We start from the raw sequence: 18,319 nt of genomic DNA on the forward strand, positions 1-18,319 counted from the left end.
TTTACTCCTGCCTTTGAGCAAACCTCCTAGAAGTTGCTGCTTCTGCATATACACTATCGCCCAGAACTGGAGTGCATGGCCGCAGCTCACGACAAGGACGATGGGAAATGTAGCCATTATTCCTGGGGCCATGTGCCCAGCTCAAGCTCTGAAACTGAGGAAGACAGGATGGTAGGATATTAGGAAACAATTACCTTTTATTTCTGTCAGATACTTTTCCGGAAATAAAATTGTTGTATTGGAAGGTATACGCATTCAAACATTTTTAATAAATACTGACAAATACTTTCTGGAAAGGTTTTGAATTTAATTTCTTCAGTGGTGTATGAGAGAATCCACTTCCCTACTCACTACCATGGATATGGGAAAAACTTTTAAAGAGTGATGACCTGATGAGCAGAAGAACCCACCACTGGTGTGTTCAGTTGTATTTACATGACTACCATCATGCTTTAGCCTCTTTGTATATATTTGCTGGCCATTTTCCATTTCTTTTCCATGAACTGCCTGTCCATATCCATTGCTCATATTACTTCTGGGAAGAATTTTTAAAATATTTTTACAAAAATGGAATCATGCTATGCATTTGATTTTGGAACTTGATTTTTTCCAAAGACATCCTTCCCTACTAATACATAAATAACTATCTCATTCTCTCTTTTTTAAGATTTTACTTATTTATTTGAGAAAGAGAGAGAAAGCGTGAGTAGGAGGAGGGGGAAAAGAGGGGAAGAGGGAGAAGCAGGCTCCTCGCTGAGAAGGGAATCCCATGTGGGGCTGAATCCCAGGACCCGGCTCTAGCCCAGGACCCCGGGATCATGACCTGAGCGGAAGGCAGACATTTAACTGACTGAACCACTAGGGCGCCCCTAACTACCTCATTCTTTTCAATAGTATAGATTAACAAAATTATATGACCATACTCTTACTGCTAACTCTAATTTCCACCAATAGCAAAAAAAGAAAGAGAGAGAGAGACAGAGAGAGAGAGAGAGGAAGGAAGGAAGGAAGGAAGGAAGGAAGGAAGGAAGGAAGGAAGGAAGGAACAAACGAACGAAGAAAGGAAATGCTGCCATGACATCATCATACATACATCCTTGCACACATAAGTGTTGACAGATATGTCTGCGAAGCTATACCCCAGAGTTTCTCAGAACCTTATTCATAATTTACTGAGTCTAGATTAAAACCCAGTTTTAAAATCCTGATTATATAGAGTATATATAAATCAGTAAAGTTGGTATATATAATCATTAATCCTTTGGTTGCAAGTGACAGAAATCCAACCCAAACTGGCTCACTGAAACTGAGCCCATAATCCCAAATTTAGGAGATGCTTTCTTTATTCCTTGTATTAGATACTATAGATTCATCCCTTTCCATCAAAGCCTTCCCTTGTGCATACTGTCATGGCAACCCCAAGATGACTGTCTCAAGGAAATCTAAAAGGTAGCCTATGTCTATTGAAGAAGAGGAAGCCAGAGGCAACTGTGGTCAAAGCCTTCTTATCCCTTGTTGGGCTTTGATGGTGAGAGTGAAGGTTCCCCTTGGGTTTCCATGAGGAGCAAAAGAGTTAAGATGCCTCTGTCTTGGAAGACTTTCTGCACCAGCATGCTGGGAGAAGGGACTCTCAGATCCTAAGACAAACGGGAGTTTGCACTAGAAGAAGTAGCTCTCTCAGCCCCCAGAAACAGGCTTGAGGCTTTATTGACTCCTCAGGGGGGCTCAGGACAAGGTCAGTAGACTTGAGAGCCATCCCCTAAGAATATATAGCTCTTCCCCACTGCCTGTCTTCCCAAGCTGCATCTAGAATTGTGAGAAAACCCGGGAGAGCTGGCATGAGCATATGCTTCAGAGGGAGGTTTCCGTTGGTGTGCTTCCCTGTGCACTCCTGCTCTGCGCTCCCCCACCCCACCCCCTTACGCTGTTTGGGTCCTGGCACTCCTGCCAGGCGGGAATTCACACATCTTCAAAGGAGGCACGAAAGTGGAGTGTTAAGCAGATTGAAGCTAATAAAGAACCAAAGCCTGGAGCAATCAGCAACTTCCCTCAGATTCCTGAGAGCCAGGCAAGCACAAAGGAGGGATGAAAGTCTCTTGCTAACCCGGAGGGAAACTGAAACATCCAAGAGTGGATTCTTACAGACAGTAATGTGACAGGGTTCATAGAAAAATTATATTAACATCTGAAGTTATTGAAGCTTGTTCTCAGCTGGGTTGGGAGAGATATCACCGCACCCGGAAGAAAAAAAAAAAATGGCCTAACGTGGTAAAAGCTAAGGTAATATCATACATATTATTCTGAAATAAAATAAATAGAATAATACGCTTTATTTTTCTAGAGTGCTTTCATTGTTTGAAGATCTTAATACCAGAGCACTCGGCCTACATTCTCTTATTGCTCTACCATGTTTCCTTTCTACAAATTTCCCTTAATATCTTCAAAACCTACTTCTCGCTGACAGAAACAGTCAAGAATGCCTCGGTAAGAATGAAGTTAGGTTGCTAAATGTAGAAGTCCCCCATAGGGAAGAGACGGAGGACACAACAGACTTCCCAGGTAACACTTCACTCTCCCCACTGCGCTCATAGGGGCTCCATTTTGGAACCTCCAGACAGTGGGGTTCTCGGCGTCAGACTGCTCAGGCAGGCCCAGGAAAAGGAACCGATTACACATCAGGGGACTGTGGTCTCCTCAAAAGGACGCCCTACTCTGGTTACCAAGGCTCCCTGCACTGTGGTGTGCCCGGGTTTGTAATCCATTTTCTCCTTGTCTTTTCCGGCACCACGAATCCCCCCCAACGAGGTTAGCTGTAAATCCACTTGTACCAGGTAGTGGTGGTTTCTCTGCATCTGACTCGGGGAATCCAAGGGGCTAGATGCTAACCTCCTCTCTTCTTGACACCAGGGTGGGTAAAAGGAATGCTGGCCTGGAAATCAAGTGTCAGGCACTGCTCAAGGGCCTCTCTCACCCTCAGTTTCCTAACGGGTCCTAAATTTCTTAAAAATGAGAAAACAGCCTCAATGATCCATCCCTAAGGAGACTGCTCCAGTAATAGAATTCCTTGAATTTCTGATGTTGTAGGAGAATTGAAGTTATTTAGAATGGAAGTAATTCTCTCTCTTATTGTTTCTTTTTTTAAAAACTAAGCTCTTTGTCCAATGTGGGGCTCAAACTCACAAGCAGTGAAATCAGGAGTCACATGTTCTACCAACTGAGCCAGACAGGTGCCCCTCCAACGTTTTGTCAAATGGGTGTATTACGTCCCCTCTCTTGGAACCAGTGGCTAGAACATTATGCTCTCTGACTTTCAAGACAACCAAAAGTGACACTAGGTCCAGAGTCCAATGACCCAGGCAGTGACAAGGCCCACTTTGGGAAGCAGGGTCCCAGCACTTCAAGCTCCTCTTGTGATTGCAAGCTGAAGCCTTCTACTAGTGTCTGATTCCACTTATGTGTTTAGTGAAAAGTGCAATCAGATTTTACCCCATAACAATGAGCAGATTCTTGGCCACGGGGGTAAAGCAACTCTGTTCTTTTCCCTTCCTATTTACTGGTTTTAGTTTCGTGTGGCAGCGATAAAAGGCGCATTCCGATCCTCTTAAGCTTTAGCTTGGAAAAATAAATAAATGTGAATAAAAATTCTCCCCTCTCCTCACTCTGTCAAAGCCCTGTGGAATCAATTTTACCACACCAAGCCCCACTGAAATCAATGGGGGTAAGCTCCTGAATTCATTTCCATGGGACTTGGCATTGTAAAAATAATTGGATTGCACTGCAGACGAACACTCCTTTCAGGAAATAGAGAAAATGTGCCTCTGCTAGTAGGTGGGGGTGAAAACTCGTCTAAGTGCTGCTAGGTTTCACCCTGTGTTTTCGGCATTGTCTTGTCAAGAGGAGCTATTATCAAGTCCCAAATGAGCCTGGCAGTACTACCCTCAATGAGGTGTTTAAAACTGCCTTCCCTAGTGAGAATGAAAACACTTCTTTTGTTCCCATCTTTAAAATTAACTGCATAGTATTACCACTATCAATGAGGTGTTTAACATCAAAATTGCCTTCCCTGGTGAGAAGAAAAACACTTACTTTGTTTCCTTCCTTAAAATTAATTGAGGTTTTTAAAAACTCATCCTTATTCAACCAACAGTTGCATAGAAAGGGAAGGAGAGAAGATGGGATTTTAAAATGTTGCCTTTGGTAGACCATCAACGGTTTTCAGTGCGTTCTTTCTGTTTAGATCACTGGCAGCAATCCTTTCTGCCCTTCTGCTTTATTATTTCCCAGAAGATTTATAACACCAGTCATCGGTGTGACTGTTGGTAGGGATTAATTGATAGGTACTTGCTAAAATTAATCCACCCAGATATTCCTGATTAGCTTGCAAATTTTCCACAACTCTACTCATCCTTTGGTGTTAAATCGCTTCTGAAAAAATAAAATATCTCTAGTATTAAAATCTGAGCGGGCTTTGGTAGATATGGCTAAAGATGCTCCCTTTCCCCATGTTTCCCTGGAATTCCAGAAGTGGTGCTAACTTTTATAACCCTCTGGCTAGTATTTGAGTTGTGGGGTGTCCTGTGGCCACTGCCTTTTGCAAGATGCAGCAGAATGTTGAAGGCAAAGAGGCAAAGTCCTGACTTTTACAGAAGTCCAGGAAGGGAATAATAGCTATAAGGGAAGAAGAATATTAAAGAACCAGGCTCTGATCCAGATAAGAAATTCTATACGGGAAAGGAGACCTTGAAGGGAAAGGGTTGGAACCAACAGAATGACTACTGGTCTCCACAGCCTGTCCCGCCACTCCCTAGGCTCACCTGCGGAGGAAGGAGCAGAAGGAGCAGATGATGAACAACTCAGTAGGCTTAGGGGGTCCTTGAGCAAAGTGACCCATGTTTCAAGGACCCAGGGATGCTGGAAGACATTCAGAGCACCCCTCCACCCAGCATGCATGGATGAGTGGACTAGAATGTTCCCCCATTGTGTCTGGGCCAGTGGACCTGAGACAGCCTCACAGAGAAAACATGGTACCCTATGCCATGGGATGTTCCCCATGCCTGAGACAGGTGTGAGGAGCATCTCACAGGAGTGAGAAGGATGAAGTAGTGGCCTATATAGACCCACAAGGACAAAAGCTGATAAAAAAGATGAATGTTTTAGAGGGTGCCTGGGAACTCCTCCCCTTGACTCCCTCACCCTGAGCTTCAGTGCCTCCATGCTGTGTAAGCTCCCTGGAATGGACACTCAAAAGCTTGAATGGACTGAAATTTAGTCTCCATTACTTGGTGAAATGGGACCTTAAAATGCAAAATGAATTCAATCATAGAAAATACATTTGTCACCTTGAGTTTGTGGACTGAGATTTGTACCTGCCTGAATTCGGTTCATTTGCAAATATGTTATTTGTATAAATTTTTAAAAATTATTACAACTGTGTAATGACCAAATAAAACTTGAAACATGTTTCTAAAGAGCATTTATTGAGTGTAAACTCTGTACCAGGTCTGACCTATTTTCTTTCTTTTTTTTTTTATGGTTTTATTTATTATTCATGAGAGACACACAGAGAGAGGCAGACACACAGAGGGAGAAGCAGGTTCCTTGCAAGGAGCCTGATGTGGGACTTGATCCTGAGACTCCAGGATCACACCCTGGACTGAAGGCAGGCGCTCAACAGCTGAGCCACCCAGGCATCCCTGACCTATTCTCTTTATATACACGATCTCATTTATATTCCTTAGAATTCATAGGTGCAAGTATCTCCTTTTTGTGTTTAGAGAAACAAAGATTTAGAGAAGTTAAAAAAAATTTTTTTAAGTAAACCCTACACACAACATGGGGCTTAAACTCACAACTCTAAGATCAAGTAAGTGTCACATGCTCTACCCACTGAGCCAGCCCGGTGCCCCAAGAGAAGTTAAATACTTTGCCCAAGGCCACACGTGATAAATAATGGAGACAGAATTCAAACCCAGGAATACCTGGCTTTTAAATCAATATTCTTTTTTTTAAGATCTTATTTTTAAGTAATCTCTATACCCAATGTGGGGCTTGAACTCACAACACTGTAATCAAGAGTAGCTTGCTTGGGGTGCCTGGGTGGCTCAGTCAGTTCAGCATCTGCTTTGGGCGGGGGTCACGATCCTAGGATCCTGAGATGGAGTCCCCTGTTGGGCTCCTTGCTCAGCAGGGAGACTGCTTCTCCCTCTCCCTCTGCTCCCTGGATCATGTTCTCTCTCTCTCTCTCTCTCTTGCTCTCTCTCTCACTCTCAAATAAAAAAATCTTAAAAAAAAAAAAAAAAGAGTCGCTTGTCTACAGACTGAGCCAATATTTTTAACCACTAAGTTAAGCTACACACTGGCCCTTTGCTTGGCTTCCTCTATCTCTCCAGGAACGTTCCTTTCTACCCTGCTATTTGTAGCTTCAAGGCAATCACACATTGACGTACTGGAGCCCTGGGTACAAAGCAGCACAAAGTTCATATCCTTCCTGCTCCTAGTTACCAAATTGCTCAATAACTATGTGATTTATTGCTGTCATAATCTTTGTGCCCTGATTTAACAAGTTTTAGCTCACTTTTGCAACTACTACACCTTGCGAGTTCACCAAAATTGCTGATTAATTAAATTTCACCAAGGAGCAAAATGTGACAGACCGAAGTCCTAGACCAGAAGTCAATATACTGCCTATGTTCCTTGGTTTCTCATTCTTGCTCTTCCATTAACCAATTGTTTGATGATCTTGAGCAATCACTTAACCATTCTGACTCCCAGTTTCTTCATCTACAAAATAAACACAATCTTAAAGTTCCCTTCCAGCTCTAACCTTCTATGATTCTGAAGAACCAAGATCAAGTTTATTATTTTATGAGAACTTGAACTGTACTTCTCCAAATATGATCTGTTCTCTATCTGTATCTTGGTTCTATATTTAAATTTCCTACATTTTGGTATAAGGCACAGGTAAAGAGTTTCATTTCACAGAGATGGGAAATTACATATAATAATATCTCATCTTGTTAGCATTAAGAGAAAGAAGACGACTAAAGCTGTAGTGATTACTAAAAATAATAATAACAATAATAATAATAAATACAAACATTTTTAAAATAAATAAAATAGCCATCAGTGGCTGCCAGCATTCCAGATGGTTCCAATAATCCCTACCTCCTCGTATTTATACCCTCTTCCCACTTGGTACTAGCATTGGTCTGTGTGACAAATAGAATACAGCAGAATTATGTCACTTCCAAGACTAGATTATACAAGAGTGTAGCTTGAGTCCCAGGATCTCTTGCTCTCTTTAGACCACTTGTTCGAGGAGAAAACTAGCTGCCATGTCAAGCAGCCCTATGAAGAGGAACTAAGGCCTGCCAACAGCCCAGTGTGTGAGCTTGAAAGCTGATCCTCCCACAGCCCAGTCTTCAGATGACCAAAATCCTGGTCAACACCTTGACTGCTACCTCAGAAGAGACCTGAGGTTAGAACACCTGGCTAAGCTGCTCCTAGATGACACTATAGACACCCACATGCTATTTTCAGGTGCTAAATTTTGGAGTAATCTGTTACACAGCAATAGATAATTACTTCACTATCCTGAGAAGGAAATCAGGAGGTTTAACTTTGGTCTCCATCCTACATGCATGTAGAAACAATTTCTCTGTCTATAAGAAAGCCACACATTATTCATTCAGTCACTCAACAATTATTAAATGTCAGATATGCACAGGGTATTTCCAAGCAACATCAGGAAAGTTTGTTTTCAGGAAGACCCTATATAATAACTCTATAAAGGAACATAAGAATTGCTGTAAAAAGATTTTATCACTTAGGCTAAGATGTGGAGGAAAGAAGTCATCCTGATAACAAGAGCTCACACGGGACTATTGTCTTGTGTCCTGTGAGATTGCTTACGACCATCTGTTCTGTAAAATATTTTCTGGTATTTGGTGATCCCTCTTATATGGCTATTATCTCTATTTCCTTGAGTGTAAATTCTTTGACTTCTTTAGTTTATTTTTCCTTGCATGATACCGATCCTACTCAAGTGTTTTATTATTCTCAGGGTGACCACGTGACTCAGACCTACACAATTGGAATATTTCATACCCCTGACTAGAGTGTTTATTTAAGGAATAAATGGATTCCCAAAAGAACCTCCAGACATTGGCAGGAACTATCAAGAAAGAGTTCTCATGTTGCTGAGCTAGAGAGGATGTAGATGCTGTGGGCTACCGGAACCATCTTACCTCTATGCAGGGAGAGCTTGCCCAAGATTGAGGCTGACACAGAGAAAGCGATGAAGAGGAATAGGCTTCCCGATTATGTTATTTGAGTACCTGGATCCCATGGTTTATTCCCTAGTCTGTCAAAAATACAGGCAATAAATCCCCTTTGTGTTTAAGCAGAAGCCATTTTAAATCATAATTTGTTTTGTCACTTGCAATGAAAATTAATCAAACTAGAATTTGCGAGCCTAAAGAGAAAGTCCCTAATTCTCCACTTCTCCACATCAGTAGATGCCCAAGGGGTCTTTCTAAAACTGAGGTAATTGCTTTGCCATTGAAAAAAGTAGTAAAATCATATCATCTCCTTCATTTACATATTGATTTGGGAAGCTAACCCCCATGAAAGATGTAACTTCATAATCTTATTTAATTCTCAAAGAAGCAAACAAATTCATTGACATTTATTAATGTTAGGGATTACTGTGAACACAAATGTCACAAATCATGCAGGGAAATAGGAACACTTCAGAATTTTCCACCTTTTGTGAAATTACCACTAGCGACTGCATTTTCTCTGAAAGCCAGACTTTGTGAATGCCCAATTATCTACCTTATGGTCTCTCTTCCAGAATTTTCTTTTTTAAGATTATTTATTTACTTGAGAGAGAGAGAGAAAGAGCACAGGCATGAGTGAGGAGGAGAGGGAGAAGCAGACTCCCCACCGAGCAGGGAGTCCAATGCGGGGGCTACATCCTGTGATCCCAGGACCCTGTGATCATGACCTGAGCCAAAGGCCAGGTCTCAGCCACCCAGGTGCCCAATTTTTCCAGGATTTTCTTACATGATATGGATATCTACAGCTGATTGTCTAAAATTAGGAGACTAAGAAATTAAAGATTAAGTATAATATTTAAATGTATGACAGGTGGCCAACAGAAGAATAATAAAAATAGAACAACAATTGGGAAAAGGAAGGGATAGTATAAGTGATAGGATTTATCACCTTTCACATTCAGAGGAATAAATACTTCTTAAAGTTGAAAAATCAAGAAATAGAAACATTAGCACATAACCTAGTTACAAAAATAACCGCCCAAAGAAGCAAAGATAAAAGAGGACATAAATTTGTAAATAAATGCTGTTATTTTAACAGTGGGACTAGGGATGAGAAGGGGGAGAGATTTTTACTTTCCTTTTATGCCTTTTATTTCCCTTTAACTCTTTCATTTCTGTGAGCATGCATACTTTCTAATTTTTAAAAAATTGGCCAGAACTTAAAAGGATCTGTTCATCTAGGCAGCTTGCTCCCTATCTAGAATGTCCATTTCCAGCATCTTCCACTACATGGGCTCCATCTCAGCTTCTCACCTCCAAACTTACAAGCCCACTTTTTTCCCTTGAAAACCGGGGAGGTGTCTCTCCTTCTACCTGAGGTTAATCTCTCTACCTGTGTGTAGGATCCCTCTCCCATCCCTTCAGAAATTGTTACCCCTTTTTCCTTCAAACTCTTGCTCTACTGGCTCCTCCCAGTCACAGATGCAGCTGCTCAAGCCTCTCCCACCTTATTCAAACCTGTATGGATGCCATGACCCTGTCCGGCTTCCCCTCTCTTCTCTCCTTCAAACACCAAGTCAAATATCTCCTTTTCCTCCTCCTGAGCTCCAGTGTTGTGTCTCTATCACTCCACCAAAACTACTTGTGTTAAGCTCACCAGTGGTTCCAACCTCAGTCCATTAACAGCAGTATCCTTCTTCCTTGATTTCTCCCCCAGCTACTGATGTAGGGGACCACTGTCTTCTTAAAACATTCTCTTCTTCGGACACCTGGATGGCTCAATGGTTGAGCATCTGCCTTTCGCCCAAGTCGTGATTCCGGGGTCCTGGGATCGAGTCCTGCATCCAGCTCCCCATGGGGAGCCTGCTTCTCCTGCCCATGTCTCTGACTCTCTCTCTGTGTCTCTCATGAATAAACAAAATCTCTATAGAGGCCAGCCCAAGGTGGCTCAGGGCACTAAATGGGCAGTCTTCTCCCAAAGGTCCAGACAGAGCCAACACTTCCCCCTCACCTTCTCCTCCACTCACATTGATTTTTCTAAATTCTCTTCTTGCCTTTTTTCTCAGAATTTCTTCCACAGCCCCCAAAAAAGAATGTGTCTCCATTGGGTGAGAACGATTTTTCCTTTTTTTAATATTTATATTTTTTAAAAGAATTTGAGAGAGAGCTAGAGAGAATGAGTAGGGGGAGGGGCAGAAGGAGGAGCAGGCTCCCCACTGAGCAGGGAGCCTGATGTGGGGGCCCCAGCCCAGGACCCGGGGATCATGACCTGAAGCCAAAGGCAGATGCTTCACCAGCTGAGCCACCCACGTGTCTTTTTTTTTTTTTTTAATATATACCATTCTTGTTTTTTTTTTTTAAGATTCTTTTTAAGATTTTTAAAATTTATTCATGAGAGACACAGAGAGAGAGAGAGAGAGAGACTCAGGCAGAGGAAGACGCAGGCTCCATCCATGCAGGGAGCTGGATCCCAGGACCCCAGGATCAGGACCTGAGCCCAAGGCAGGGGCTCAACCACTGAGCCACCAAGTGTCCCTTTATGCCATTCTTCTTAACTTTGTGGACCATGGTCTATGCCCTGAATCTCTCTATATATGTAAAGTCAACTTTTTTAAGAATGAAAAATACATTTATCTTTTCTTTCTGGCAAGCACCTGGTTCTTGAAAAGTACTCCAGCTTTCAGACCATATTGCTTTTATTGTAATTCTAAAAAATCATTTTGGAATCCGGGCACTATTTGTTCTCAAGGCAATGAAACCTCATAGGTAGAAGGCTACATGGCAAGAAGGAAATGAGAAAATCCTTGGCTTAAAATGCACACATATGATGGAGGTATGTCATCACCGATTCTTTTACTCACCCTTTTCCCCCCACGGCCAAAGACTTCATGATAGCAAAACCCATAAAATGTCTTGTCTTTTAAATTGTCAGAGTTCCGCAGCCTTTCACCCCTCTTCAAGACTCAGAAATTTTCAATGAAAAGGGGGAAAGAGGGACGCCTGGGCGGCTCAGTGGTTTGGCGCCTGCCTTCGGCCCAGGGTGTGACCCTGGACACCCGGGATCGAGTCCGGCATCGGGATCCCTGCGTGGAGCCTGCTTCTCCCTCTGCCTGTGTCTCTGCCTCTCTCTCTGTGACTATCATAAATAAATAAAAATCTTTAAAAAAAGAAAAGGAGGAAAGAAGAACCAAATGAGAAGCAACATCCTAAGCTTCAAAACTCCTTTGTGCCCGCCTTTTTACCAAGTTTCACTAGGTGCTAACCGGAGAGTGGGCTGTGTTATTTTCACATGATAGATGGTGATCACTCCTGCATGTATATAAATTACGTTAAAGAAAAAAAAAATCTTAATCGAGTTTAAGTGGCTTTTTTTTTTTTTTTTTTGGCTTGATCATCCGGATTCGAGCCATTTTCGAACCAAAGTCCACAAACACTGAACGCAAGGAAAATTTCCTTTGTGCCTCGTAATTTGGGATGATTGCACCGCCCCTTACTAAAAGGGATTCATCCCGAAAGCACGTGTCCCTGAGACTGGACGCGTGGCGCTAAGCAAGCCTCCAGGAAGGTCAAGCGTGGACCTCACGCAGCGGAAACGAACGCAAGGAGGGAGAAGACGCTGCAAAAGCCTCCAGGAATGTTGTTGAGCGTGGACATCATGCAATGCAAACGAACGCAAGAGGGAAGAAAACGCTGCAAAAGCCTCCAGGAAGGTCAAGCGTGGACGTCACGCAGCGGAAACGGACGCAAGGGGGGAGAAGACGGGGCACGCGGAGAGGCTCGGAGCCGCCCGGGCCGCGGGGCCGGCGCGCGGGAGCCCACTTGCCCAGACGCCGCCCCCGCCCCGCCCCCCTCCTGCTATTTACACGCAAACCCTTGCACATTCGTAAAACGCCGCGGCGTCCGGGGCCGCCTCCGAAGGCCTCGCCCGTCTACACCCGGGACGGCGCTCGGACGGGATCGAAGAGACGGGGGGCGGGCTCTCGTGCGTTCGGGCCCCGCTCCGTACGCGCGCCCGGCGGGGCGCGGGAGGGAGGGAGGCGGCGGGAGCGCGGCGGCGTCACAAAGCCGAAGCCGGGGCGCCCCGGGCAGAGGCTGGAGCGGGAGGCGGGAGCGGGAGGCGCGAGCGCTCGCCTCCCCCTGCGCTCGCCCGCCCCGCCCCCTCCCCTCCCCTCCCTTCCCTACCCCCCGCCCGGCCGGGGCGCCGCAAAGCGTCCTGGGAGAGCCGGCCCGCGCCGGAAGGACGCGCGGGCGCTCGGCGGCGGCGAGGTTATAAAAGGGAAGGAGCCGGCGGCGGGCGGAAGTGGGCGGTTCGGCGGCCGCGGGCGCTGTTGTGTGGCGTTCGGGCGTCGCGAGGGGCGTTCTCCGGAGGGCCGCGGTGCAGGCCGCGCTGACAGGGCCGCTCGCCGCCCGCGCGCACCCGCCTCTCTTCCCGGCGCAGCGTCTGCTCGCGGCCTCCGCGCCCCGCAGGCCCAACATGGCGCAGGAGGTGTCGGAGTACCTGAGCCAGAACCCGCGGGCGGCCGCCTGGGTGGAGGCGCTGCGCTGCGACGGCGAGACTGACAAACACTGGCGCCACCGCCGGGAGTTCCTGCTCCGCAACGCCGGGGGCCTGGCCCCGACCGGGCCTGACGCGGAGGCAGCTGCCGACGCCGAGAGCGGGAGCCGCCATCGGCAGCTGCAGCAGCTCGTCTCCTTCTCCATGGCCTGGGCGAACCACGTCTTTCTCGGGTGCCGGTGAGTGAGGAAGCGCCCCTGCCCGGCCCTCCCGGTTGTGTCAGCCGCCGCCAGGCCTCAGCGGCGAGGGGAAGGCGGGAAGCGCGGGAAGCCGCGGGACGGGCCGCCCTCTGAGGCCGAGCGGGGCGCCTCAGCCAGAAGCCGCGGCGGCAACAGCCGGCCCCGCGCTGGGCGGGGGGTGGGGGGCGGGGGGCGGGGGGGAGGCCGCTGGGGGCTCGGCCGGCCGCGCGCTCGGGGAGCACCCCGCCCCCCTGCCCCTGGGGCGTGGGTTTCTGGGGTTGCAGGAAACCGAAAGTTCCTGGCGGCTCGTACACTTTTCTTGATCACAACCAGGAAATGCAGTTCCTGTGGCCTGTTTCTGTTTGTTTGTTTGTTTTTGCACACCCAGAGTGGTAGCTTGGGGAAAAAACACTTTTTAAAAGCGTCTTTTTGTTTTTTTTGTTTTTTGTTTTGTTTTTCCTCCTTCAGGTACCCACAAAAAGTTATGGATAAAATACTTAGTATGGCTGAAGGCATCAAAGTGACAGATGCTCCAATCCATACAACAAGAGACGAACTGGTTGCCAAGGTGAAGAAAAGAGGGATATCGAGTAGCAATGGTTAGCAGATCATAGATGTGAACATACATAGGAGTTTAGAACATAAGTTTGATATAATTAGGAATTGTATAATTAATTTTTTTTAACAAGCTAGAATGTATACGATGTTATTAATCAAGTTGGAATGTTAAAGCCTCAATTGTGTGTGTGTGTGTGTGTGTTTCAGGCACTGGTTTTGATAGTTAACTTTGACCGCGTTAGATTTCAAGTGTCGAATGTCTATGCCGTTGATTTTGTTTAATATCAGAAATTAAATTCTATTATTCAACACTGTTGTAAGAAATTAATGAAGTTATTCCGCATTTTCTTTCTTAAAGAAATTACTAGTCCTGATTTTTTTTTTTTTTTTTTTTTTGGACTTCTGTCTTTCTTTTGACAAGTATCTGTCTTGTAAATTTTCAGGTGATGCATACGAGCTAGACTTAGTCACATATCTGTTTTCCTTCTTTTTAGAAGGGGTAGAAGAGCCAGCGAAGAAACGACTCCTAGAAGGAAGAAACAATTCTGCAGTTGAGCAAGAGCATGCAAAACTTTCTGCCAAAACAGAACGTGCATCAGCTCAGCAGGAAAACAGCTCAACATGTACGGGGTCATCTGTGAAGCCAGAAAGTGGGAACGCCACTCGAAGCTCTGGCACCTCGAGTCAGAATAGCTCTACAGGTGATGGAGATCGATCTCTTTCCAGCCAAAATAGTAGCAGCATTTCCTCTCAGGTAACAGCGGCAGGGTCTGGAAAAGCTTTGGAATCAGAAGCTCCAGATAAACATGGTTCAGCCTCCATTGTTTCTTCGTTGTTGAAATCCAGTGTGAATAGTCACATGACCCAATCTACTGATTCCAGACAACAAAGTGGATCACCTAAAAAGAGTGCTTTGGAAGGTTCTTCAGTCTCAGCTTCTCAAAGTATCTCGGAGATTGAGGTGCCCTTGTTGGGCTCCTCTGGAAGCTCAGAAGGAGAGCTGCCACTGTTGTCTTCCAAGCCTAGTTCAGAGACAGCTTCAGGTGGGTTAACTTCCAAAACTAGTTCAGAGGCAAGTGTTTCTTCATCTGTTTCTAAAAATACTTCCTCATCAGGCACATCCCTACTAACTCCCAAGAGCAGCACATCGACAAGTACATCTCTGCTGACTTCCAAAAGCACTTCGCAGGTAGCTGCATCACTGTTAGCTTCCAAGAGCAGCTCCCAGACCAGCGGATCTCTGGTTTCCAAAAGCACTTCCTTAGCAAGTGTGTCCCAGCTGGCTTCTAAGAGTAGTTCTCAGACTAGCACATCACAGTTGCCTTCTAAAAGTACTTCACAGTCAAGTGAGAGTTCTGTCAAATTTTCTTGTTGCAAGTTAACCAATGAAGATGTGAAACAGAAACAGCCGTTTTTCAACAGACTGTATAAGACGGTGGCGTGGAAGTTGGTAGCTGTTGGTGGCTTTAGTCCCAATGTGAATCATGGCGAGCTCCTAAACGCAGCTATTGAAGCTCTGAAGGCAACACTGGATGTGTTTTTTGTTCCGCTAAAAGAACTAGCAGATCTGCCTCAAAATAAAAGCTCTCAAGAAAGTATTGTTTGTGAGTTGAGGTGCAAGTCTGTGTATTTGGGCACTGGCTGTGGAAAAAGCAAAGAAAATGCAAAAGCTGTTGCATCAAGAGAAGCACTGAAGTTATTTCTCAAGAAGAAAGTAGTGGTAAAGATATGTAAAAGGAAATACAGAGGCAGTGAAATAGAAGATCTGGTCCTGCTTGATGAAGAGTCAAGGCCGGTAAACTTACCGCCAGCATTAAAACATCCTCAAGAATTATTATAATTCGTCCAGAATACCACTGCATATAATGTCTGGTATTTGAAGAGAAAAACTGGCTTACTTTTGTATAATATGAAACACAGGCTTTCACAAATTTTGTATTGCTTTTTTCCAGTTTTGCAGAAAATTTACATTCTAGTTCTCTTCACACAGTAGAAGTTGTAAATAATTTATGATTGACAGTACATATTCAAAAGTATGCATTAACAGCATACCATTATGCTGTTTTATTTGCTGAAGAAAATACTGTCTTCTATTTTTAATGATCCATTAGGTACGATGTGTAGTTCTGTAGAATCTTAAAACTTTTGTACTTTGAATTTGGTGAAAATGTATTAAGTTGTCTACCATGCTTTTTTTTTTCCCTAGCTGAATAAACCTTCACATCAAAGAAAAGGGGACCATAGTATTTGAATGTCTGAAAGTCTGTGAAGCTTAAGGTTTTAAGAATGTTGCCCATAATGTTGTCTGTTAAAGAATAAAAGAAAAAATAGTTGCCTCAGACTATTTTTATGAGAAGTTGTAAGCATTTTTTAGATATAAAGCAGTATAAAGTACTTAAGGTAATTTTATTCTGAAGTTGTTTAAAATTCACCATGATTTTGACCGCTGCAGATTCTTTAAGTGGGTTAATTTATGTTTGAGGTAAAATACAATTTACACTTTTTTCTTAAAGACATAAATGTGGGTTTCTATATTAAGCATATTTTGTGACTACTATTAACAGATTGATTTGTTTAGATATTAAATGCTTTAAGCTATTTTACCTTTTCAAGAAGTCGTGTTTTTCTTCTCCCGCTCTAAGTCAGAATGAGTTCCTGCAAATGGGCTTCCCACTACTCGTCAGTAGGAATTACAATCAGGTAATTTTTCAGAGCTGATACACAACTTTGTATGGATAGAGAGGTTATAGTCTGTAAATCTAGAACTAGATGGTTTTTTAATTTACAAGTCTAGAAGAACACTGGGAACGGCCACGCACAGCTCTTAGGAGCTTGTTCAGTTGAATTACGTTTGTTAGTAATGAAATGGAATCTGGTGTCTTTTAGGTGATTCTGTTTATTTTGTATATTCTGTTTAATTTTTCTTAAGACTCGCCCAAAATGTTATCTTTATGGCCTTCTGTCTAGCTGCTGCACCTTGAGCAGTAGTGGCAATAATGTTGAGAGAAAAATCAAAGAAATGCCCTAGTTGTATTGGGATAGGAAAATTGAGCATAAGTAACACAATTTTCAGAAGTTACTTCAATTTTACATTCTAGAAATAGACAAGGATGCTTACATACTTGAAATGATCACTTTTCATTTTACCAGATAATCTTCAGTGATTTCGTTTTGAGGATGTGAAATTAGATCCCAAAGTCTACATTCTGTAAGTGGGCTGCCTTTAGATGCGAGAAGCAATAAGATGAATGTCATGAAAGCACTTCTGATTACTTTCCTCAGTCTTGGAATGTGTATTTCGTGGGACAATTGCCAGAAAAGCGAGCCAAATATTACAAAGGACAAATAAATTTCTGTAATGTATCTAATTATGTGGTTTGGCAATTTTCTAAATCGGCTTATTTCAAGTTAGTATAAACATTACTGAAAATATTTTAAATTGTAGTAACTTTTTGATAGGTAGAACTGGAGGAAGTTGCTTAGTGTAAAAATGTTTATAAACAATTATTTGCTATATAGCCTTTGAAAAGCTTATAAAATACTGAATAAAAATGTAAAGCCTCCCTGATAGAAATGCGTATTTTACAATAGTTCAAGATAGTATAGTGCAGAAGAAAACAAGGTTTGGGTAGCAATCTGTTATTCTTGAGATCGAATCTTGGCTCCTTATGGGAATTAAAACCTTTAAACTTCATCCGTAAAATAGGACTAATAGGACTAACGCCCTATACAAAGAGCTGTGAGGATTAAAGGAGATACGTTTAAACTGTCGGGTACAGTGCAATATACCATAGTTCGTTAATTGCTTATGTATGCTCATTGCCTCACAACTTTAGGAGTAGCTATTATTCTGCCCATTTTTCAATTGAAACAAAGTAATTTGGTGAAGGAATGAATACAAGCCCATATCTGATTGCAGAGCACTAGCTCTTGCTTTGTTGTCTTATCTTTCTCATTTCTCTAAATGCTAAAATTTCTGAAAATCCCCCAGACAGTAGTTTTCTACCAGTTTTATTAAGTGACAAAACATCTTCCCAAAACCTCATTTCCTTGGAGTGAGTCCTATCAGGAGCTCTTCTCCTTAATGAATCCTTCTACTTGGTATTTGCATGTCTTGAATATTCTCACCTAGAGAATTAACCCTTACAGAGTGCAACTGAATTTTTTTTAAAGATTTAATTTATTAGGGAGCCGGGGGAGCGGTGGCCGATTGGGGCATGGGGAGAGAAGCAGGCTCCCTGCAGACCCTGATGTGGGGCTTAATCTCAGGACCCTGGGATGACCTGAGTTTAACCAACTGAGCCACCCAAGTGCCCCTGAAATTAGTTTTTAAAGAAAGCTCTGTAGGGGTGCCTGGGGCTCAGATGGTTAAGATTTGCCTTCATGTTGCCTTCTGCTCAGGTCCTAATACCCGGGTCCTGGGATTGGGTGCCCTGAGAAAGGAACCTGCTTCTGGAGTCTGCTTCTCCCTCTCCTGACCTCCCTACCACCACCACCACCCCGTTCCTCCCCCACTGCTCATGCTCTTGCTCACTTTGCACAGAGTAAATAATCAAGATAGGAAATAACTGAATTTCATTTTTTAATCATTGAGGTGAGATGATGTCTTAAAACTGATTTTTCTTGGTGGTGCTAAAAATCAGGATTTTCTTTTAATGGTAAACTTAATTGACTTTGAAGCATGGTGTTATGAATTTTTATCCTAAACTTTAGGATTTTGGGGGCCTGACACTGCTCCCATTGGCTAG

General features: G+C 43.7%; 1 protein-coding gene and 1 long non-coding RNA gene across 6 annotated transcripts in view; one reads left to right on the top strand and one right to left on the bottom strand.

The window, feature by feature from the left end:
* Positions 1-18,319, bottom strand: part of LOC140604636 (uncharacterized) — a 76,865-nt gene that overhangs the window by 12,470 nt on the left and 46,076 nt on the right. The window lies entirely within an intron of this gene.
* CDKN2AIP (CDKN2A interacting protein) lies at positions 12,569-16,939 on the top strand. Of its 2 annotated transcripts, none has more exons than XM_072775912.1 (3): positions 12,569-13,013; positions 13,482-13,581; positions 14,066-16,939. In XM_072775912.1, exons 1-3 carry the CDS (start codon positions 12,754-12,756, stop codon positions 14,072-14,074), a joined length of 369 nt encoding a protein of 122 aa, XP_072632013.1. In that variant the 5' UTR covers positions 12,569-12,753; the 3' UTR covers positions 14,075-16,939. The 2 variants fall into 2 exon arrangements, with proteins under 2 accessions (XP_072632013.1, XP_072632012.1); XM_072775911.1 differs by having other exon boundaries at positions 12,587-13,013; positions 13,482-13,612.

The sequence above is a fragment of the Canis lupus genome, chromosome 15 (assembly GCF_048164855.1).
Source record: "Canis lupus baileyi chromosome 15, mCanLup2.hap1, whole genome shotgun sequence".
NCBI classification, from domain to species: Eukaryota; Metazoa; Chordata; class Mammalia; order Carnivora; family Canidae; genus Canis; species Canis lupus.

Bases quoted from the DNA above. Each gene is read 5' to 3' on its own strand.
- CDKN2AIP (XM_072775911.1), top strand. From the start codon at position 12,754: ATGGCGCAGGAGGTGTCGGAGTACCTGAGCCAGAACCCGCGGGCGGCC. The intron at 13,014-13,481 runs GTGAGTGAGGAA...TTCCTCCTTCAG, and splicing joins CACGTCTTTCTCGGGTGCCG to GTACCCACAAAAAGTTATGG. The intron at 13,613-14,065 runs GTTAGCAGATCA...CCTTCTTTTTAG, and splicing joins AGGGATATCGAGTAGCAATG to AAGGGGTAGAAGAGCCAGCG.